Source organism: Silurus meridionalis, chromosome 12 (genome assembly GCF_014805685.1).
Source record: "Silurus meridionalis isolate SWU-2019-XX chromosome 12, ASM1480568v1, whole genome shotgun sequence".
NCBI classification, from domain to species: Eukaryota; Metazoa; Chordata; class Actinopteri; order Siluriformes; family Siluridae; genus Silurus; species Silurus meridionalis.
Window position 1 is genome coordinate 17,725,325 of NC_060895.1, and position 23,502 is coordinate 17,748,826.

At 38.3% G+C, this 23,502-nt stretch overlaps 2 protein-coding genes across 2 annotated transcripts in view; one reads left to right on the top strand and one right to left on the bottom strand.

Annotated features, from left to right (window-relative positions):
* niban1b (niban apoptosis regulator 1b) overlaps positions 1–15,785 on the bottom strand; it is a 25,074-nt gene extending 9,289 nt beyond the window's left edge. Inside the window, exons 1-5 of the mRNA XM_046863189.1 lie at positions 15,626–15,785; positions 4,154–4,287; positions 3,591–3,719; positions 2,831–2,945; positions 1,999–2,163 (exon numbers count right to left, since the gene is read on the bottom strand). Of these exons, the coding sequence (XP_046719145.1) occupies positions 1,999–2,163; positions 2,831–2,945; positions 3,591–3,719; positions 4,154–4,287; positions 15,626–15,680 (598 nt within the window). The 5' untranslated portion in view covers positions 15,681–15,785. The remainder of the gene's footprint in view (positions 1–1,998; positions 2,164–2,830; positions 2,946–3,590; positions 3,720–4,153; positions 4,288–15,625) is intronic.
* Positions 15,786–17,142: 1,357 nt separating this feature from the next.
* rnf2 (ring finger protein 2) lies at positions 17,143–23,088 on the top strand. Its single transcript, XM_046862594.1, has 7 exons — positions 17,143–17,207; positions 18,111–18,230; positions 18,913–19,073; positions 19,569–19,784; positions 21,023–21,295; positions 21,768–21,939; positions 22,053–23,088. Exons 2-7 carry the CDS (start codon positions 18,144–18,146, stop codon positions 22,152–22,154), a joined length of 1,011 nt encoding a protein of 336 aa, XP_046718550.1. The 5' UTR covers positions 17,143–17,207; positions 18,111–18,143; the 3' UTR covers positions 22,155–23,088.
* Positions 23,089–23,502: the final 414 nt, after the last annotated feature.

Here is a 23,502-nt window from a genome sequence, read left to right on the forward strand (position 1 = left end):
TTTTTTTTTTATATCTTATTTCAGATTGAACCCCCTTTTCCTGTTATAAAATCCTCCACTCTTCTGGGAAGAATTTCCACTAGATTTTGGAGCGTGGCTGAGGGGATTTTTGCATGAAGTCATTCACTGATTTTGTATAAGAAGGCCTGGCATACAGTCAGCATTCCTGTTTCTCCCAAAAGTGTTAAAGGGTTTAACAACACATCATAGAACTCAGATTTGGGAACCGGGTTGAGCCTCGTAATCCTGCAACCTGCAAATACATTCAGTACAACTGTGTCTTTCGGCTTTGTGGCAACAGTTAGGAAAAAGACTGCATATGGGTGTGATGGTCCGGTGTCCGGTGATAGAGTGCAATTTTTTGTGCAAACCTTTTGCAAAATGTCAGTTTCAGGTCAGTATCAGGTATCAGCTGATAGTCAGAGCTCTGGTAACATTAATCGATTCTGTTGCAGCAATTTAGTAGAATATAACTGCATTGTATAAGGAGCTTGTCAGAAACTTCTCCTTTGTGGTTGGCACCAAAACTATGGGAAAGGGAAGGATAAAGAGATGAAACTTATAAAAAAGTGCTTTAATTGGAAACTGGATTAAGAAACAGCTCTTACAAACATGCTGTGCTCATCATGTCATGCCGTTACACAATCAGTGCTAACTTGACCAGGCCATGCCATTTTCAATGAAGTATAGAAATGTAGAAATTTCTACAAAAGATACATTGATAAGACGTTATAAATGCATCATTGATACGATGTTAAACCAGACATAAAGATCAGCCAGTTAATCATTTTCATGCATTACATTTAATTCTTTGTATCCTGTACCTACAATATTGGCATGTTTTTTGCATGACACACGGACCATGTGGTATTTAAGGAATATGACTCGCACATGCATTAAAATGCGTTAGCGCAGCACAGCCCCTATTAGCATGCATAATTATAATGTGCCTGAAACTACTGCAAGTGTAACCATGCTCTGCAGAGGAGAGCTAACCGCTAACCACAGAGAACGAGTCATCAAGACCATCCTTCCTTCTGCACAGGAAGAGCAGCTTCTGTAAGCGGGATATTATTAGTGTTACCAAGGCCACGAACAAAAAAAAAAAAAACAACAACAGCGGCAATCTTACAGACTCAGAAAGGCAGGGCATCTTCACTTTCTTTCTTGCTCTTGTTTACTCCTTCTCTATCTATCTGTATATTTATAAAAAAATAAAAATAAAAATAAACATTGTTTGGGTGTTTCTCTGTTCTACTGATCTGATAGGAACTACTCTGAACTTTTTTCTGAAAAAAGGAACCCGTTGTTGTTTGGTGCTCGAGGGAACATTTTTTCTAAGAATGTGCATGTCTGTCTGTGTCCTTCTGTCAGTGCTGTAAGTAATGCCTGGGAAATTAATGGAGAAATATGTCCTTTATCTGCCTATGTGTTTTTTCTGTAACATCTTAACCTACAAGAAGATTGCGTCTCTGTACTGATAGGAAACCACACACATAACACTACCTCTATGTTGAGAGTAAGGTGGTTCACCTTACATATTGTAATCAGTGGCCTGTCTCAGCTACATACACTATATAGAAAAAAAAATTGTGGACAGCTGACAATTCATATGTGCTTTTTGAACATCCCATTCCACATTTAGTCTTTAGTTGCTGTCATAATAACCTCCAGTCTTCTGGGAAGTTCTTGCTGTGGGGATTTGTGTTCATTCAGCCACAAGCATGTTAGTAAAGACAGGTACTGGTGTAAAGTAAGGAGGTCTGGGGTGCCATACGGTTCAATAGGGTTAAAATCAGAGCTCTATGGCAGGCCACGTAAGCTCTTTGTAGGTTTGGGTCTCCTGGTTTGAGTGAAAGAAATATGTAATGCTAGAACATCCTACACATTTGTTTGTCTCCAACTCTGTGGTAACAGTTGAAGAACCACATATAGCTGGAAAAGTCATGCAACCCAAACCTTTTGGCCATATAGTGTACCTCCTCTCACAGCACTCACCGTGGTTTTGATGGCGGATGCAGTCAGAGAGAATGGAGATGAAGCGAATCTGTTTGTCTTCCTCCTGGAAGCTGAAGTAGGCATCTCTCCTATATGGGAGTCTCAAAAAGACGGAAAATGGACCTGGAACGGTCATCATGGGTGAAGCAGCCTCCTCTTTAGAGCCTGAAATGGGGTGATGGGAGAAAAGCAGAAAGTGTATAAATAAATAAAAAATGTTTCTCATGGCTTGCATTTGTTTTCTGTTCTACTGAAACAAAAATGGGAAATATATCATTTTAATCCTACTTTAGTGATTAAAAGCAGCTTAGGGAGAAGGCTACTTCCTACTCTCTCTCTCTCTCTCTCTCTCTCTCTCTATTCATCACTTTGTTTTATTGTTTTTTCTTAACCTAATAAGCCAAACAAATATAAAATTTTAATCCCTGTTCCAAGTCACCAAACCTGATTTGGTTTGTTCAGACTATAGTCACATATCCACTTTGTGTCATGCAGTATTAATGCAAGCATGTATACACTGACTAAAACTGTCAAATATTTGATTACGTTTTAACAACAGGCAAACTTTAAAGATAACTTTTTAACAAAGAATGGTGCCAGGCCGTGCTAAAGTTCTTTTCTTTTGCAAAGTGCTGTAAAAGGCACCATGCCTCAACTGATGTTAAAACAGACAAAAAAAAAAAAAAACATCTACAAGCACATGTAATCTGAAAGATTCTCGTCTACATTTCTTCTTGTTTTATTTAGTGATGGTCAAACAATGCCTGCCTGAAGACAAACAGTCGAGTCCTGATAAGGTTTTAGATATATATACGAGCACAGAGAAACTTACTGTTCAGATCAGGGAAGGCCTTGTCTACTAGAGCAGAATATTTCTCCTCCGAGGTCAGCACCGTGCCACCTGTTAGCTGGAGTATTTGACGTGCAGGAGTTCCTTTAGCAAAAGTCTGGATATTGTAAAAACATGACATTGTGTTATGAACAATCACACCAATAATAATAATAAAAAAAAAAAATACTCCGAACATTTTTTCCTGGATGTGCAAAACAGCATAACAGAGTAAAAGGATCCTAACACGTAATTATGAAGAGTCAAAATTACAAGAATTGAACAGTAATACTTAAGTCTGTAGACTATACAGTGTTTCATGCTACAACAAGGGTTGTAGGAGTACATTAAAGTTACTTGTGTAGCTGCTTTATTTCCATCTGTGGGTTGGAGGTGGTAGTTTAGTGGCTAAGGCTCTGGGTTACTGATCAGAAGTTCAGGGGTTTAACCCCAGGTATCGCGCCAAGCTGCCACCCTTGAGGCCCCCAGTGCTTCAGGGGCACTCTATCATGGCTGACCCTGACCCTGACCCCAGATTACTAACATAGCTGGGAAATGCGAAGAAAGATTTTCACTGTGCTGTAAAGTTCATGTGACAAGCATAAAGCACCTTCCTTTCTTTTACTGTGTGTCTGCAAATCCAGCTGTAACATGAGGTAAATGAAGACTTATTTTACAATAGCTGGACAAACATAAAAACTGGTTGGCCATCTTGGTGATTTCCTAGTAATATGCTGCATTAGTGTGTTGAATTGTGATGTACCTCCTGGCTGTCATGAAGCTCCACGCTGTAGTCTGCCCGCACTGTCACACATCTCTCCTTCCATTTCTTACTGTCATCAAAGTGTAATACGCTATCCTTATAGACCAAATCAGAGGCCTGTGGTGGCTCCTACACACACACACACACACACACACACACACACACACACACACACACACACACACACAGAGAGAGAGAGAGAGAGAGAGAGAGAGAGAGAGAGAGAGAGAGAGAGAGAGCTCAGTGATTTAGAAACAGGTTTTAATGCTAATGTACAACTGTACTGTTTTTTTTTCTTCCTCTAATACTTTATAGCTGGCTATTAAACTTGATTTGAATTCAGGAACCAAACCTGCCAAAAAATACACAGTAAAAAGGCCAATTGTTTGTGGATATGTGACCATTACACTCTGATGCTTGCATTCCCAAACAGACGGAGAACACACTGTCGAGAATGTTTTTGTAACATTACAACCTTTCTCAGCATGACAATGACCTGGTTCCAGGATGTTCACTGCAATTGCAACTAACTCAGTTTAATAAGTATGTGCTGGGTAATGTACCTTCTGCTTGAGAAGCTGTGTGTATAGATGTGTCTGCTGCTGTTCCACTTCATCCTGCAGCTGGGAAAAAAATGCCACACTGTGCTGCCTCTTAAAGTGAGGGCTGAAGTTATTTAGCTCAGCCTCGGTCCGTCCTGCACACACACAAACACACACGAACAGGTTTAATATATAAAACACTGAATGTACATAGCTCATACCTCGACGTGACTGCTTAAACATGCCTTTTCAAAAATGAAGACGTTTATGTATGGCACGTGAACATTTTCACAAAATGAAACTTTTGCTGATAATACTGAAGTGCATTATCGGATTAGCCTTTTTAACCAAAGTATTATTGTAAAAACCATGTACCCTGGACATTTCTCTAAATCAAATGTCTTTATTTTGTTATAGAGGTGTAGAAACTTTTGCACTCAGCTGTCCTTTAGAAGTTCATGCACAGCTGTATGAGAGAAATCCAAAAACAGTCCTAAATGACATACCAAGCACACTGTTACACTCAATATTTTATAGACTCATTACATTTATTGTATATCATAGCTGTAGCATTTAACTGGTATTTACCTTTATGTATGATATCGTGTCTTAAAAACCCATTAAATCCTTATAGTTTGGTTTGGAATTTATTTCTTTTTTTTTTAGATGCTGCATTTGTAAGAGGAAAAACAGATCTACATTCAAAGCCAGCTTTATGATACATTGCGGAGAAATTTGGGCTGAGACTTAACGCTTCACTACTCTGCCAAAATAACATGGCACGGTGATGTGGAGTCTGCATTTCCTCCTATTTTCACTCGAGTCCAATGTCTCTCTCCATTTTGGATTTCGCTGCTTATTTGCAGAAAAAAACAGCCTCGGAGAAATAATAACTTTCCTCCATACAGCATGACCGTCACTTTAATAGCCCATGGACATGGATATATGAAAACCAGCTCCAGAAAAAAATGATAGATTCTTGCTAAAAAGATGTGACACATGAAGCAGTCTTTATATAATGATTTAATTAAACCCGTGTCAGATTCCAGTTATTTCATCAGCCTGCTCTTCATGTTGTGCTGAGAAATGAATTAAAAGGCAGAGGGATGAGATAACGGTTTCCTGTGAGATTCCTGACTGGCAGATTGTGTGGTTTTCCTCTTTAAGCAAAAAGAAAAAGCAGAAGCACAGCACACACACACACTGAGTAAGACACTGTTGAGTTTTAATTCACTTGCAAGAGAGCTGAGCTAGCAAATTTTTACTTTGCAAAGAACTAAATCACACTGCCACGTGGACACAGCCACACACACGTGTAAAAACTTACACAGGCACATGCACACAGTGCTGTTTTAATAATAGTCAGGTCACTTCAATGTTCAGAGCAACTCCATTCTCAATGATAATTCTGATAAATTAATTTTCCCACTAATTTGCCCATTACAACATCAACACCCAACACCTCAGGAAGTGATTGTGCAGTAATGTGGTCACATGTGTTGCAATTTATGCAAACATGTAGAATAACATCAAGAGCATCCTGACAGTAAGCAACTCAGGCTGGTTGTGGAAGAATCACCACACAGGGTAGATGAGCTCTTTAGAGGGAGATGATATTAGTAGTACCATCCACACTGAGCCTTTTTATCTAGCAGTCTATATACAGAAAGAGGTGCTGACCCAAAGCCAGAAAGATAGTAAAGGACCACAGCTATTTAACAACAAAGGACTCCTCTCTGTTGAGATTAGGGAAGCACTTCCGCTCCCTGATGGCCAACACAAAAATAAGGAGAGGTTTCTTTCCACTGGCCATTTGTGCCCTCAGCAAGGAAAACACTGACTTGACTTGTACTTGTTTACACAACACCTACAACCCATATGCTACCTGTATAATATACCTGTATTAACCCATATTTTTCAATATTTATGAAGTAACCACACACATTTTCACTTTCTTTTTACTCAAAATATAGTAACACTGTTGCTGCCAGTTATCTTTTATACCTCTTATATTTCTATTCTATTATTTTCCCTATTCTATGCATATTGTGGTTTATTTCAATTCCATTCTCGATGTTGTTTTCAGCTGAGAAAAAACACAACTTTCCTTTTTGTACCCATGCAATAAATAAGGGACAAATGCATATGGATGTCTATTATTAAACTGGGCTCTTCAATGCTATCCATGACATCTTTATTCCTTATTTATTATTAAGGTTATATTGACATGTTGATCTATTTTCACCATGGTTAATGGGTTTCAACGTTGGTCAAAGCTTCAACGTTCCTTAAAATACCACAATCACACTAAACTCCACCTAGTCTTTCTCACACGCTGTATCTACATACGATTCCTCTTAGTAGTATGTAGTAACACATGCTATACTTGAAGATGTAGATGTTGTCGATCTTGAAATGTCCTCAGCCTACTATGTTTCGGGGTAGTATATTTTTTTACAGTAATATATAATAACTAATGGGCTTCTCCCATTAGAGGTTGCCACAGCAGATCATCCGTATTCGTGATCCGCATGTTCGATTTAACACGTTTTTATGCTGGATGCCCTTACTAACACAACCCTCACCATTTATCCGGGCTTGGGACCGGCACTAAGAGCGCACTGGCTTGGTTCACTCAGTCTATAAATGAGCTAAATAGCTTCTAAAATAGATAGACAGACAGACAGAACTTTGTCATTGTATAGTACAGTTAGACAGCAAAGAAATGCAGTTTAGCATCTACCAGAAGTGAAAATAGTAGCTTCTTCATGATTAATCATATTTTCTAAATTGCGTTGCAGAACACTATAAAAGTTGGGTTTTTTTCCCCCCATCAATTGGTGCTAATAATACACAAAATATAAAAGTATTTATGCTATTCACATACTATGGAGTAGTTTCAAACTTAACTTTATAAAATGATTATTTCTCAGTTTGGCAGATGGCCTTATGGGTGTAGGTGTAATTGAATATAATTGTGCCAGCATTCACATATAATTGCAGGATGTTGATGAAGATAACAGTGGAACATGCTGGGGAAGACAGGATAATGCTGCATGGACAAAAGCTACTGCAGTTGTTCTAAAAGTACAAATTATAACCTGAATTAACTGATTATAATAAATCGGTATTTTACAATAGGAGTCAATCTTTTAAGGTCTTTGTGTGCTGTAGCATTATAATTTCTATTCACTGGAATTATAAAAACTCCAGCATGACAATGCCTTGCGCACAACAACAGCTGTAGCCAGCTCCGACCTCAACACCAATAAACACCTTTGGGATCGAATGGAATGCTGAGGGCACACCAAACATTTTTGCCTGAAATTAGTGTGCAATCTCACTAATGCTCTTGTGGTTGAATGAGCAAATCCTTGTCCGCAATCTAGAGGAAAAACCTACCCGGAGAAAAGTGAAGGATGTCTCGAAAATATAGTTTATATGCTTTAGGATGTGGTAAGATTTAGCTTCAGGGTTCCATCCAATGAGATAATATTGGGTATGTGTGAATGTAGTTGCCTCCAAAACCATAAAAATCTGATTTTTGGCTGTAAAATTATATCAAAGCACATCAGGTCTTGATACTGAAGATGTTCACAAATAATGTATATATAAAACCTACACACCCACAGTGGTGTCGAAGTACACAAACCATGTACTTGAGTTAAAGTAGAGATACTGTACAATAGGTCAAATATTACTCCCTTTAAAATTTCACTTGAGTAGAAGTACAAAAGTATTTGGCTTTAAATGTACTTGAGTATCCAAAGAATTATGATTTATTATGGCTATAATGTTCCTATTATAATTTTTTGTCAAAAGACTTAATCAATTGCCTGTAACAACAACAACAACAACAACAACAATAGATCTGGCTCTTCTTGTGAACGACATGCGAAATTTATTCTTTTGATGCCTTCAGCAGATGCACACAGTTCCTGCAAGCATCTTTCACATAGTAAATGTAAACAAACACAGCTGAGTACTAGGCCTGTATTCTCACATCTGGAGTGGTTTCAAACTGCCCTGTATCCTGCACCACACAAACACACGGTGCTTTGTATATCTGGAAATCCTGCAGCGAGGGGGGGGGTAGGGGTAGTGTCTGGGGTTATGCTTTTGTATGTGTTAACTGTACTGATCCTTTGCATCCTGCTCCGTGTATATGTTTGTGTCTTAGTGTGTACGCAAAAACTAAATCAAGACTAAACAATATGATATATGATAATGTATTTATTGCAGGACAAACTGAAAGTATTGTAAAGTCTTTTTCTTTCCCCTATCTCATCTATTGAATCTACAGAATGTAGACATGTTGTCAGATCAGATCAGAGCTGAGGAGCTCCATTTTAGTAGAACCAGGACCAGAAACCTTTATACATAAGTCAGAAATAAAGAAATGAATAAGATGCACTGCATTGCAATATTGTAAATAAAAGTTATTCTATTGCTTTTTTATAAAATGTATTGATTATTATAGGTCTAAAAACAACTGCAGATCCCAAAACTGCACCTGTAACCTGAACACCTTTTTCATATACCGGTATGTTTTCTTCTATCTTGTAAGTTATAAAATGCTTCTTTTTCCAAAGGTTTTTTAGTAGTAACATTATAGAGCACAATATTTTTTTATAAGTCTTTGTAATATTGTTGTTGCATGTTTAGTTGTGTATGTTTCACTGCAACAAGGCCAACAAGGGAGTGTCTTTCTAACACGCAAGTCACCATCAGGTCCAGAAGCATAAAGTGGACAAACCAACCACAACTTTTTAAATCACCAGTTTTTGTTAACACCTTTTCAGCAGGGAGTTCTAGCTGTACTTGTGCACAGGGTAAAGCATTAAGTAATTTCCTGTAGCGTGTTTCTCATTAGGGGCCGCTGTCAGATCAAGCTGCTTGATCTCACACAAGATCAAGATATATATATTGGGGTGTAATGGTACACATTCGTACCGGAATCTTTGGTACAGGGCTTTCGTTTGGTAGACGAGCACTGAATGCAATCTTTTTATGTGCAGAACATAGTTAAAAACTGAGGTCCCTTTAGGAACGTATTAAGTGGCGGACTGCAAGTTTGTTTAGTCTCTGTCTCGCACTTTCAGTGCATTTTTTAAATAATTATTCAACTTAAAATCACACACAACAGTGCCAGGACTATCACTGTGGCTACTCACTCCGTACCGGAAATATGATTTGTTTTGCGCATGCATGAAAACTCCAAAGAATCCATAACGCTAATGTTAGCCGCTAACCAGGAAGTGGCTATGGATTCTTTAGCGGTTTATGTCCAGCTTCAAGAATTTCAGGGAGTGAATGAATAAATGATGGAAGAAATGAAGACATTTGTTAAGTAGAACATATCTTTAAAAAAATTAAATATCAAATGTGAGAAAACACACACACACACCTGTCAATCAATTTAATTTGTGGCAATGTAATTGATTACTCAATTTAATCAATATAATAAAAAGTGTATTGCATGAATTTGATTTATTTTATTTTTTATAAAATATCATTGTTATATATTATTTAACCAAGCAGGCATTTTATTTAATATATATATATATATATATATATATATATATGAGTGTGTGTTTGTGTTTGTGTGTGTACGTACTAAAAGACAAGTTTATAATAATTTTGCCTTGGTGGTTTTATGACATTTGACGTCCTATTTCATACATTTATTTTATGTCATTTTTTTAACAGTCAATTATTTAATAAGCCTTTTTTACTTGTACTACTTAAAGCCACTGTTTGTAATTACCATAGTTTTATATGCACTTATGAAACTGTGTGTTGAATGGGGTTTTGACTGTAACAATTTTTAGGCATAATGGTGCCTATAAGAAATTACATATGTTTTTCTTATACCTGGTTTTGCATTAATGGTTGAAGAAAAAGTTTAATGGTTTTAGGACAGTTTTAAAAAGAAGCAGCCAAAACTGGACTCTTTTGCAAAAACGGGGTAATTTTCATTTATTTAATAAAGCTAAAATGTGGTGGTAAAAGGTCAACATAGTGGTAACTAATGTGCACGTAGGGAAAACCCAGAAAAGCACAGATAAATTGTAGGTGGTACTTGCTCACATACGGTAAATGGCAAAATGCTCATACATCTAAACATACTGATGGAAAAAAAAAAGAATGCTGAAGAGGGAGCAAGACTGTTGGTAGAAGTCATTATATTAGAGTCTTGTAGTGAGGGTGAGTGCAGTGATAAAGATTACATGGGAGATCAGGGAGTAATGGAGAGCAGAGAAAGTGAAGAAAGTGAAAGCAGGTCAGGGCACAGCAGGAGTTAAAAGGAGTTTAAAATCATTGTATGGCAGAGGAAGAAATAATGTCAAGATGCTGTGCACTGCAACTCCTGAAGTCTAGCAGTAAGAAAAATCTACACTACATAAAAAAGAGATGCATTAAATACAATGTCTGGATGTGCATCAACCAAACAATGAACTGTTGTTATTTGTATAGCAAACAAAAGTAAACAATTAAGGAATTAAGTCAAGGCAAATAGTATATATTGAAAAAGTAACTGGTTTAGTGAGCTCTTAATTCACTGTAGTTACTAAATAAAATAAAAAATACCTCACAACATATTTGATTCTAGCCCAGGAAAATCTCATAAATCCCATAAAAATGACAAATAGTTTATAAATCAACAATGACACTGTGAAAATCAATGTGCGCCTGAATAGTACATTTAAAACTAATATTTTCCAAGTGCATTTCTGAACAGTATGTCATTCCTTTCGTGCTGCATCAATTTTGCTTGACATTGTGCCAATACCCTGATTGACACAACTTTGTGTAAAGTGGTCAGACTGACAGACGTTACATCTTATTCACAGATACATTACACAAATACATGGAGGAAATAACGGTTGCTGGTCGTAAATCTACTTTTATTCAGTGTCGAGTTTAATATTTATCAAATAAAGTGTTGATAGCAGGACTTGGAGGTTTAGCTGCAGTTTATTGGCTCGTTCCACCAGGAAGATGTGAGAAAAAGAGAGCTCCAGATCGACCACATCAGATCTGCTTTCAGCTGGCCAACATGGAAAATGAGCAGCTGGTGGAGATTGAATGAGATTTGAGCAGAGGGACTCTAAATGTGTATGTAGGGCAATGCTGGCGCAGAGATTACTGTTTTTATATTTTCCAAAAAAAAATAATAAAAGAGTTTGAAAAAGACAATTAAATGAAAATGCATTCAATGGTGTTGGGGTTCCACCATTCAGCTAGTATGATTCTTGTTTATCAAAATGGCATGCGTTCCTCTAGTCATATGTGTCAGAAAAGACAGAAATGTTGTGAAGATTTTTTTCTGCTTTGATCTACTCATCTTTAAAAGCCTGGGCTGCCAGATATGTAATGGAAGTTTTGATCTAATATTTCATTACGCCTGCATGGATACATAACAAACCACCGCTGAGAATATTAACTACAAATAGTGGAAAATTTTAACCTCTCAACCATACAGCAGGGCATACAGAGAATGTGCCAGTTGTGGAAACACAAACATGTCACACATGTGCATCTCTCACAGGGAGGAGGCAGTGGTGGGAGTGAGTCTGGAATCAGAACGGCCTGTCAGTGTGTGTGTGTGTGTGTGTGTGTGTGTGTGTGTGTGTGTGTGAGTAATGTCTCCAGCCCCTAATACAAGCCAGAAATGAGGGCCTATCCTGAAGTGACCTTAAAATGCGCACACTGAAATTCATGAAAATAAATGTTGGAAGGTGGATAACATTGGCAGCTGTAAAAGGGGACGTGGCTGAATTGCAGGATGATAATATGGGTCTGTTCAGGCCACAGAGACTTTAGGCTTAGTGACATCGTTCTAAATCTTCCTGTTCTGAAACTGGAATTGGTTTCTGAAAATGACAACTGGAGTCTGTTTGCGCAGAGTCAATTCATAGGTTCTTTGTCTTTCTCTCTCTTTCTTTCTTTCTGCATTTCTTTATCTATCTGATTTGGTCTCTAGTAAGCCCACTGTTGAATCTGTAACAGAAGGGAAGCACATCAGACAATGTTCTGAGTCATGCATTTCTTTCCCAGTACTCACGTTTTGAATTTTACTTAAACCAGAACCCTGCTTGAGAGGGTACAAGCAGAATGAAAGTCCTTGAACAGCTGGAGTTCAGATGAAAAGACATGCTATGTGATTCACTATAAAAGCACCTTTAAAGAGAATGTCACTACATCAAAGTTTCAAGATCCCAGAAAGTGAGCAAACGGGATTTAATCTGGATTTTAAACTTTAGATTGAAACAAATTAGCAATCCTGCAAGGACCATTCGATATTTTAACAATATCAAATGGGATCGGCAACATTTATTTCCCAAACAGGACAGTTTTAAGTACATGAGAGAGCATGTAGAAAATCTGCATTTTAAATCAAGCACAATCAATAAATCATGACATCATTGCCAGAGTTGTTCTCTACATCTGCTTTATGAATATCTCAATTTATTCTACTTTCATAAGCTGCTCTCACAGTGATTTCTACCATATGCTCCTCCATCTCACTCCAAGCTTCTTTCTACAAAACTCAATTCTTGTTAGCAGCAAAAAACTCAGTTTCCAACAATGAGCCAGGGGTCTTGAATGGAACGGTATACTGATGACAACGAAAATATCCGCCGAGCACATATGTAGTCAATCATTCAAGAGACGTTTGATGTTTGACATATTCGCTTTTGTGGATCTGTGAAACTAACATGACCAGCAAATAAGCCGAGTTATACTTACCACTTAAACTGCTTTGTTGAGTGGTTTAGTATCTCAAACAGACTTTCTTTATAGCTGACCGTGTATGTGACTAAAAAAAGACAAAAAGGACTTTGCAGAGCTAAAAATCAGTAACAGCAGCCATCTTAAAGAATGTGATTGGTGTCACTTAAGATCTCGGTTTGACCCATGGCTTTAGAATCTATAAATCTGAAATTCTTTTCTGCAAGGAGTCGGCGAGGTACTTGTGCACAGGTTTAAAGCATGAAGTAATTTCCTGTTCTGAGTCGCTCATCGCACTGAAGCACCCGTAAGATCAAACTGCTTCTAACAAAACAATGCAGAGTCAAAGTGCATCAACGTGCTTTCATTCTGACTGTTATTAAAAATAGTAGTAAATATTTTTATTCCTAGCAAAATAATTTATATTTCATTAGTTTAACAAATCTAATATAGCAAACAGGTCAAGCATCCAGTATAGCATCATGCACACTACATCACATTCTTACTTTACAAGACAAATATAATTGGAAATAAGTGGTCATTCCTGACTGCATGTGCATTTAGATGAATAAAAGGATCCAAATGAATGTTGGAGTGTGAACATTCATTCAGGGTTATTGTTGCCAAATAATTTTCCCTAATTTTCCATACTCTTCGCAGTCATGCCAGAGATATTCAATTCAATTTTATTGTTCATGTTCATTAAAATGTATATAGCTTATTAATTTGAATATAAAAAGCTCAAATTCACTAAAAGTAATTATTTTACATATCCCGTTATCAATAGTGTGTGTGTGTGTGTGTGTGTGTGTGTGTGTGTGTGTGTGTGTGAGCACTCCCAGCAGGCTGTGCCACAAATAAATAGGGCATATGATACTAAAAAACTGAGTATGTTCAGATATAACGTTGTACAGGTGAATTTAAAAGTCTTTTATTTATTAACTCCATAGACTTTTAGATTCAGTATGAAACTATATATCATGAATAAACTTGAGAGAAACTGTGTAGGTTTTACATTTTAGACTTCTTCTCAGTAAGCAACTTCTTCTATACCCTTTACACCAGTGATCTCCAGGGTCACATGTTCTCCGTCTCTCTCTCTCTCTCTCTCTCTCTACATCAATGTTTCTGTCTATATTTGATTCGCTTTCCACATATATCCCGAGGTCCTTGTCTGTCTTTCTCTCATTTTCTTTTCTGTTCCTCTCTATCTCTGTTTCTTCTATTATTTTTGTTCTTCTAGTTTCTCCCTCCCCCATCTCTTATATCTAATGTCTCTTTCTCATCTCTTCATTTCATTTTCTTACTCTAAGAGGTCAGTGCCTTTCTTACCTCAGGGTCGTTGCCCAACTCTATGCTAAGCTGTTACAAGTGTGCAGAAGGAAGCGAGTGCTCCACTCCATTGATCAAGCTGAACAATCCAGAAGGGTGCAGAACAGAGCTGGTTTCCTCTTTTTTTCTCAAAACTTCCCCTAAATCAGCAAACAATCCTCTGGACCAGCTGCTCCCAAACACAGGAAGGAAACACGTCCTTCTCATCATGCAGAACCCCACATGACATAAACCCCTCCAAGCTTCCAAGTCTAAAGAGTTGGACAGATGTGGCAGTGTTCTCACATTCCTGTTGAATCGATTTTGAACGCAGTTTAGTACAGAATTTACGACACACCATACATGTGACATGGATGTGGTGTAGAGTGTGTGGTGCATGGTCAGACTGGGTTATACTGGTTATATGTAGACCAGTGAAGTTCAAAGACCCTCGGGAGAATATGAAACATAGAATAGGGGGCTAAGATTAATTTTGGTTAGAGTGTTGAAAACTATGACCCACCAATATAAAAGTAATTTTTTCTCCAATTATTGACTTATGCAGTCATCGGCCAATTTGGTTGTGCACTTGAATGAATAAGTTTAATCCAAATTCAAAAAATCCCAAAAAAAATCCAAAGAAATTCGTCTAAAAAAATAAAATATATTTATATTGTGAATCTGAGTTGTGATTTAGGCGATGGCACAGTAGCTTCAGCATCCAGCTTCAATCCTTTTGTGCACGTTCTGTGGTTCTCCAGTTCCCTCCCACTTCCATAAAGCACACCAGCAGGTAGATCTGTTATGTTAAATTGCCTCTAGGTGTCATTGAATGTGTGAATAATTGTGTGTCTGGTGTCCTGCATCCCATTGAAGGGTTCCATGCCTCTTGCCCTGTATTCCCTGGATAATTAAAAACAACCCTGACCAGGAGAAAGCAGCTACTGATGAATGAATGAATGAATGAATGAATCTATTTTTGTCCCAAACATTTAAATACACAATTAAAATCAGTGTTTAATTAAAATCTAAAATGATGGCTACTCTTTGTTTGTGTTGTTAGTAAAACTTAAATAAACAAACACAAGTATTATGGTTACATTGTGCCACATGATCAGTGGTACAGGATGTCCAAATGTTACATAAACATTCATACAAAGTAACATTAAATTTCATCAACATAAAAGACACATCCTTTTAGTAGTTCTTCAGCCCAGACAGTACTGTATCGACATCAAAACCTTCTGATTGATCTTCCTGTCCAGACCATTCAGATCATTAAAAGTCATAAGAAGTTTAAGACAGAAAGCAGAACAACTCAGATACACAACCATATAACGCCTAAAAGTAGAGTAAACGTGTCACCAGTGTGGATCATGCTTTTCTCCTTATGATGCTCAACTACAACTTCTTTCAGATATCCCCCCAAAAAAACACACTGCCTACCTCTGATGTAGTTACATTTAGTTTCGTCTAAAAGACTGGAGGAAGAAGCTCCCATGGCGAAGAGTTATTTCTCTGACTCCTTTACTCCCGTTAACTCTCTTCAGTCTCAAACGTCGTAAACAGCAATGAGCAGCGCTCACGCCTGAAGTCTGAGCTCCACAAACGACTCGTCTAGGTGAGTCGATTCCGGAGAGAGTCATTTGCGGTGCCGACTCTGTAAAACTTTCCACATTTCTCTAACTGTAGCGCCGCCTGCTCATCATTTACAAAATAGATCCACACACACACACACACACACACACACACTAACACGGAGTCTACTTACACTGGGTTTCATTCATTCGTCACCTAAATAACCATTATTAGAAGAAATATAAGAGGTAAAATGTCAAAGTGGCAGCAAGAGGTGGAGAGTTACCTTAATTAATCAATCATTTTCTATCTATCTATCTATCTATCTATCTATCTATCTATCTATCTATCTATCTATCTATCTATCTATCTATCCATCTATCTATCCATCTATCTATCTATCTATCTATCTATCTATCTATCTATCTATCTATCTATCTATCTATCTATCTATCTATCTATCTATCTATCCAGTTTTCTTTTTACTTTCTTATTTACAATTGGTGCATTTTTTTTATTAAGAATGAACTAATGCCAATCGGCAGTAGAACAAACACATGTGGTTGGAACAAAATAAAATATAATCTGGACTATTTAGACCAAAGGACAGTTTTCCACTAATCTAGTCTCCATTCCTTATATTTTTGGCTCAAGCATGTTCTGCTTTTGTTGTTCTTCTCCAATTCGACCATGAAGGCCTGACTAATGCACTCTCCTCTGAACAGTAAATGTTGAAATATGTGGGTTACTTGAACTCTAAGGCTGGTTATTCTAATAAACTTCGAATAAAATTATCCTCTGCAGCAGAGGTAGCTCTTGATCTTCCTTTTCTGTGATGGTTTTCCTGAGAGCCTGTTTCATCATAGCGTTTGATGTTTTTTCGGATTGACCGATCTTCGTTTCTTAAAGTGATGATGGACCGTCCTTTCTTGTTACTTAACAGAGTGTTTTTTTTCCATTATGTGGATTTGTACACTAGTTATAGTGGCACATTTACTTTGCAAAAGACAGCTGGTGGTCTAAAGCATGTTAACAAGACAGGAAATGTCACAAATTAACTTTTGACAAGGCTCATCTGTGTATTAAAATCCATTCCATGTGACTACCTCGTGAATCTGACAAAAAAATGTTTTCATAGCTAGCATCAAAGCTAAATGTGGCTACTTTAGACAATCCAACATATAAAATATCTTGTTTTTTTTTACCACGTTTTTTGTTTACTACACAATATCATACGTATTCATTCATAGTTTGGATGTCTTCGGTATTTATGTACAATGTCGAAAATAATCAAAATAATAATAAAAAAAAAAACAGAAAGTCTGTCAAAACCCTAAACCCTCATTCCTACATTTCCCATAATCCTTTGCGGGACCGTCATGAAATCCGCCATATTGAGATTTTCAGAACGCGCTGGCGAAGGGGAGCAGTATCCACAACACAGAAAAGGGTAAGTGTGTAAACAAGCTCGGTTTAAGCCACATTTACGCGCTTTTTGGTTCCCAGAAAGACTTTATGATAAACAGTCAGTGTATTAGACCATTTTCCCGACTGTTACGGAGCTCATTTCTCCCGCACGGTCATGTATATGATGCTAATTAAAGCTACAATGCTTAGCTGCATTAGCCAGGTTGGTTCGCCGTCGTCGTTCCGTAACTGCGATTTTTTTTCTTGACAGCGCGATACAAAGCGGCAACACATCCACATTTTCACCGACGTCTACAACGTCTGTGGACTTTTACAATTAGTTCACGGTCAAATGCACACGTATAGGACATGTGTGTCCGGTTTGTTGTGGTTTTTTTAAGACCTTTCTGCGTATTTGCTAACACAAAGAGTTGAGAAGCTTCCCCCTCTGACTGGTATTAGCTGAAGACTCTGCCTTTTCTGTGTGCTTCCCCTAATAATACTGAGCAGACTGTCATTTTTCTGTTTTAACCCACCTGAGTAATCCCTTTCGAGCATTACATTAGATTAAGGTGGGTGTACGGGTGTAGGAAACCACCCAGATGTGCTTTACAGGAGGGTTGAGGGGGCTGACTGGGGGAAAACACTGGGCTGGTTGATCCAATGTTCAGCAAAAATATAATTTTGGTTGTAATGTTACTATTATCATAGGTGCAGCTTGGATCTAACTTGTAAACCAACCTGATTCCTCATTAATCTGAAATTTATGAGGAAGGATTTGACAAGTTTTGAAAAAGGCTGTCATTATGGATTTCAGGATTGGAAGAATTATACATGTGGATCTGCTTATTATGGTTGACCACGATCCAGACGTACGAGTATGAATGTCACCATTCTAGACGTGAATCATTGTGCTAATGAGTGTTTCCTCTGTTCCGCCTGTCAGAGAGGTGATTTTTCTCGGCATCAGCCCGGAACGATGACTCAGACCGTGCAGACTAACGGGGTTCAACCCCTCAGCAAGACCTGGGAGCTCAGCCTCTATGAGTTACAGAGAACTCCACAGGTAAGAGTGTGGGTGCCAAAACTTTAAATGATTTATCCCAATTGACAAAGTACATTTACATTTGATTAGATTAGATTCAACATTATTGTCATTGCACAAGGCATTTGTGGCATTTGGCAGATGTTATTAAAGTTGTTATTAAACTGAGCAGTTGAGTGAGCAAGGGATCAAAAGTGGTTCTGGGATTCGAACTTGTAACTTTCACATAAGAAATCCGCATCTTATTCACAGAGATACCACAAATGATATTATATGCTTATGTAGTACCTCTGTTACTTTCATGATTTACATTCCAGAAAAATAGTTTGCATATAAAAAAACCTGGGATTTGACACAGTAAAGGACTTTAGTTTCTATGGGACACTAAAATAATTATGTTTATATAATAATAATTATTTTTTGCAAAACATACAATCATAAATATGTTTACATGTACCCTCCAAAAAACCCAATAAGACTGTAATCATATTGGATTATGGATCTGTAAACAGAAAATAAAGATGTTCTTGACTTTAATATCATTGTGCAAGAAGATAAACACAAACTAGAACTGAAATTGGAAAAGGCTAATGATTAATATGACTGAAAGTACACCGGCACTAGGTATTACTGCAGTCCTTAAACAGTCATTAACAAAGATTTCTGGGGTTAATCTCAATGGTTGCTGTTTCTCTTCAATCAGGAGGCCATCACAGATGGTCTGGAGATCGCAGTGTCCCCTCGTAGCCTACACAGTGAGCTGATGTGTCCCATTTGCCTGGACATGCTGAAGAACACAATGACCACCAAGGAGTGCCTGCACCGCTTCTGCGCAGACTGCATCATTACAGCGCTCAGATCCGGGTGAGTAACACACTGTTAAACACAAACAGCACCTTTTTTCTTGATAGAAACCTGTGCTTTCAATAATGTACTGACCAAAAAATTCCAGCACCTATTAATAGGTCAGGTCAAACATGGTGTAAAAATAGCTATAGATAGCAGTTTGTGGAGAGTAAAGTCGACAGCGTGTGGGATAGTTTTGAACCTACTTCTATTTTTTTTATAAGCACTTATTGAGCATGTATTTGTGTGTGTATAAGGTGTTATAGATAACGTAGTAGTTTGTGTGTGACTGTAAAAAGCATAGATATTATCAGGTCAAACCACACATGACATAAAACATAAAAGGAGTGGGTGGGGAATAAAACACAGTAGTTCTTAAATAGACCTAATTTTGCTTGTGTATGATTTCTGAAGCAGAATGAATTTTTTATTTTTTGACACGTAACAGTAGACAGTTATGCGTCATTCAGTGTAAGTCTTGTTATGAGTAACCTGGCATCCTCATTCACGCAGGAATAAAGAGTGTCCGACATGCAGGAAGAAGCTGGTATCAAAGCGCTCCCTCCGTCCGGATCCGAACTTCGATGCCCTGATCAGTAAGATCTACCCGAGCAGAGATGAGTACGAGGCACACCAGGAGCGAGTGCTGGCTCGCATCAGCAAACACAACAACCAGCAGGCTCTGAGCCATAGCATCGAGGAGGGCCTTAAGATCCAGGCTCTGAACAGGTCACTACAAACTGAATTATTATAAATGTCTATTAGAAATATAGAACATGAAAACACTATTTGAAGTTTTGGTTAAACTGTATAGACTTGGGATTTTCTATCCTTTTGACATGTCTATGTTTGAGGTCAGTTCTGGTGGGGGATTTTACCTTGGTGCAGTTTATTTGGAAGGCATGAACATGTAGAGTTTTCACAGTTCATTGTGGTCAAACAGAGGGCCTTGCTCTACATTCACAAAATTCCTAGTGTCGTTTGATTGCAGATTTAGTGACAGACGTGGATTGCTGATACATCAGGGGTAAAAAAATATATATATATATATATATATATATATATATATATATATATATATATATATATATATATATATATATACAGTTAGTGCCAGCTAATCCATACTTGGAGAATTCTCTTTTTCATGATTTCTCTATGTGCCTATTTATTTTAAATTCACCTTCTACAATTTCTTCAAATTTGCAATTTCCCTTTCTCACCTTCAAAGCTGTGCAATGTTAAACTGTGTAAAGAAATAGAAAATGACCCAAAGGCATCAATTTCACTCAGATTAAGGCTACACGAGTTCATATCTCACACCCAATGCCCTAGTATCCTAGTGATGTGAGGAAGTGTTTGCAAGTTCTGGGATGTCGTCTGCATTCAATGAATAAGTCTACACTATTACACATGTGCCATATACACCGATCAGGCATAACATTGACCACCTGTCTAATATTGTGTTACCATCTTTTGCTGCCAGTCCTGGCCTTTCAGCATTACCAATGAGCCTTGACCCTGTCACTGGTTCACCGCTGTTTTTTCCTTGGACCACTTTTAATAGATACTGACCACTGCAGATTTTTCCCGCTTCTAACACGCCAACTTTGAGAACAAAATGTTCAATTGCTGCCTAATGTATCCCACCCACTAACAGGTGCCATGATGAAGAGATAATCAGTGTTATTCCCTTCACCGCTTATAATGTTAGGCCTGATCGGTGTGTATACGCATGCAATTTAGATTTAAAATATGTTTGTACATATCAATAATCTTTCATATTTCATTTATTTACATCTTAACATTTGTGAAGGGAATTGGGTGAATCCGAAATAAAAATGCATTTCCAGGAAATAATATTTGCTATTTTTTTTTTAGTTTTTGAAGGTAAAAGTATTTGTGCTTCTGTGACATTTTCTTTTTTTTTTTGTATGTTTTTTATGGACCTGCCCTTATTCATCCAGACTGCAGCGAGGGAAGAAACACCAGATTGAGAACGGCAGCGGGGCAGAAGACAATGGCGACAGCTCGCACTGCAGTAACGCCTCTGTTCACAGTAACCAGGAGGCAGGACCTAGCATCAAACGCACCAAGACCTCAGACGACTCGGGCCTTGACATGGACAACACTACAGAGAACGGAGGTGGGGACACAGCTCTGGATGGAGCCAGCGAGATCGAGCTCGTCTTCAGGCCTCATCCTACTCTCATGGAGAAGGAGGATGCTGCCCAAACCAGGTAACTAAAAAAAAAGTTAATTTATTTCCATTTCTTAGATTACACAATGTTGTACACTAACATAGTCTCTATAATGATTCTGGTGAATTATTTTGACCGTCATACAGAGGTCACGGTCGAGTCATTTCGACCCCGAGAGTAGCAAGATGAAAAAAGAACACCTTGTTTTGAGAAATTTGATACAAAAAGGAGATGTAAGTGTCTCAGCTTGTATTTCGAATCTCACCTATTTACACACACACACACACACACACACACACACCTGGAATGTAGAGCCTGAGAATGCTTCTGACCGCAGCTCTATTGAATGCCTTATGGGGTAAATTGGAACTCCAAGGTCAGATATCACTTCATGGAAACACTAATTTCTTTGTGGCTGAATGAGAAACAATCTAAAATGAGATGAAAGTGTCCACATACTTTTGCTCATGTTATGTAGGTTTATCGACTTTTTTTTCCCCCTTGCAATTAGGTACATTAAGACCTCGGGCAACGCGACAGTCGACCACCTCTCAAAATACCTGGCTGTGAGACTCGCACTGGAGGAACTGCGCAAGAACGGAGAGGCCAGTCCCATCAACGTGGAGGCTGCCAGTGAGAAGCAGTACACCATCTACATTCCCACAGCCAACAACCAGTTCACAGTGAGTGATTTCACATCACTTTCAGGGTCTTTTTCTTACTCGATGGTTGCAGGATATTTTAAGGTTCAGTCAGCTGATCCACTGTAAGCCTGTCATGTGTCTCTCTGTCTCAGGTCCTCAATGGCTCCTTCTCCCTTGAGCTGGTGAGCGAGAAATACTGGAAGGTCAACAAACCCATGGAGCTGTACTTTGCCCCGACGAAGGAGCACAAATAAATCCAGCAAGATTTAAGGCTCTGGGATGGACTGGTGGATGTTCTTTTTGTCTCTCTCCTCCTTTCTCTCTCTATCTTTCTCTAGTCATGGAGCCCTTGCTCCTTAACAACTGTGGCTGCTTTTTTTAATTGTCTTTTTTGTAGGAAAACTGGCCCAAGGGATTATAGATTCAGGGGGAGGGGAGACTTCTGGGAGACATACTGGTATTTGATACATTTTTTCCCCCCCTTTCCATTAAGTTCAGTTTAGTGTCCCATATTGAGCAGCAGTCTGTTATGGACAGAAGTCTGACGTCGCCTTCTAAGGTTCATATCTAATAATACACCACCACCACCATGTAAACGTGTGTTTTCATTCATCGTGATTGTTCAGCTTTTGGGAATAAATAACCATCCATGACGTTCACTGTCAACGGCAGCCAATGGCAATATCTTCTCACCTTATCGAAACCAGTGAGATCTCCCAAGCTGTTAGAGATCCTAAGTGCATTTTAATGACCGACCGCTCCTCTTATATAAGCATTTACAAAAGCTGACTTGCCTTTTTTGCCACTGTGTTGAGGTTAATATGAAGACTTCATCTGGTCTGCACCATCCATGCGCACATCACACCACATCAACATAATACTACTGTATATTTTCAGCTGGCTGTATTGACCTTCGACCTTGTACATATGCCATCAGTAAGGCATCTTGGAAACCATCGACCCGTGACACGTCGTGAGCTGTCAGTTGTACACCGAGATGGAGCTGAGTTTTGATATAGGCGTATTTCATAAAAGAAAACACCATTCATGACCAAATTTTTAGAGCATGAAGTATTTTTAGGTGGACACCATTTGCATAAGTATGCGTTTATGTTGATGTTTTGGGGGAAAGATGTATACCACATTTGTTTGGAAAATAAAAGACAGTATGCAAGTGGTGCACTGAGAGCTTTTGTAATGTAGATATGGTAATCTCCTTCACAGAATATTCATTGTATTACTTGTCATTAATAACTCATTCTATTATTCAACTCTTTGTTAATTGTTTCGTTACTCACTGCTTACACACTGATCATGCATACCTTTATGACCACCTGCCTAGTATTGAGTTAGAGCTACAGAGGCTCATCTGTTGGATCGGACCACACGGACCAGCCTAAGCTCCCCACTTGCATCAGTGACTCGCCGGTTCACCACTGTTCCTTCCTTGGAGCGCTTTAGATAGATACTGACTACTGCAGACCAGAAAACACCCCACAAAAGCTGAAGTTTAGGAGCTGCTCTGACCCAGTCGTCTAGCCATCACAATTTTGGCCCTCAAACTTAAATACTTTACGCTCGCCCTTTTTTCCTGCTTCGGAC

What these genes read in the sequence shown, in the direction of transcription:
- rnf2 (XM_046862594.1), top strand. Translation starts at nt 18,144, where the DNA reads ATGACTCAGACCGTGCAGACTAACGGGGTTCAACCCCTCAGCAAGACC. An exon ending in AGTTACAGAGAACTCCACAG is followed by an intron (nt 18,231 to 18,912) that starts GTAAGAGTGTGG and finishes CTCTTCAATCAG; the next exon opens with GAGGCCATCACAGATGGTCT. An exon ending in ATTACAGCGCTCAGATCCGG is followed by an intron (nt 19,074 to 19,568) that starts GTGAGTAACACA and finishes TCATTCACGCAG; the next exon opens with GAATAAAGAGTGTCCGACAT.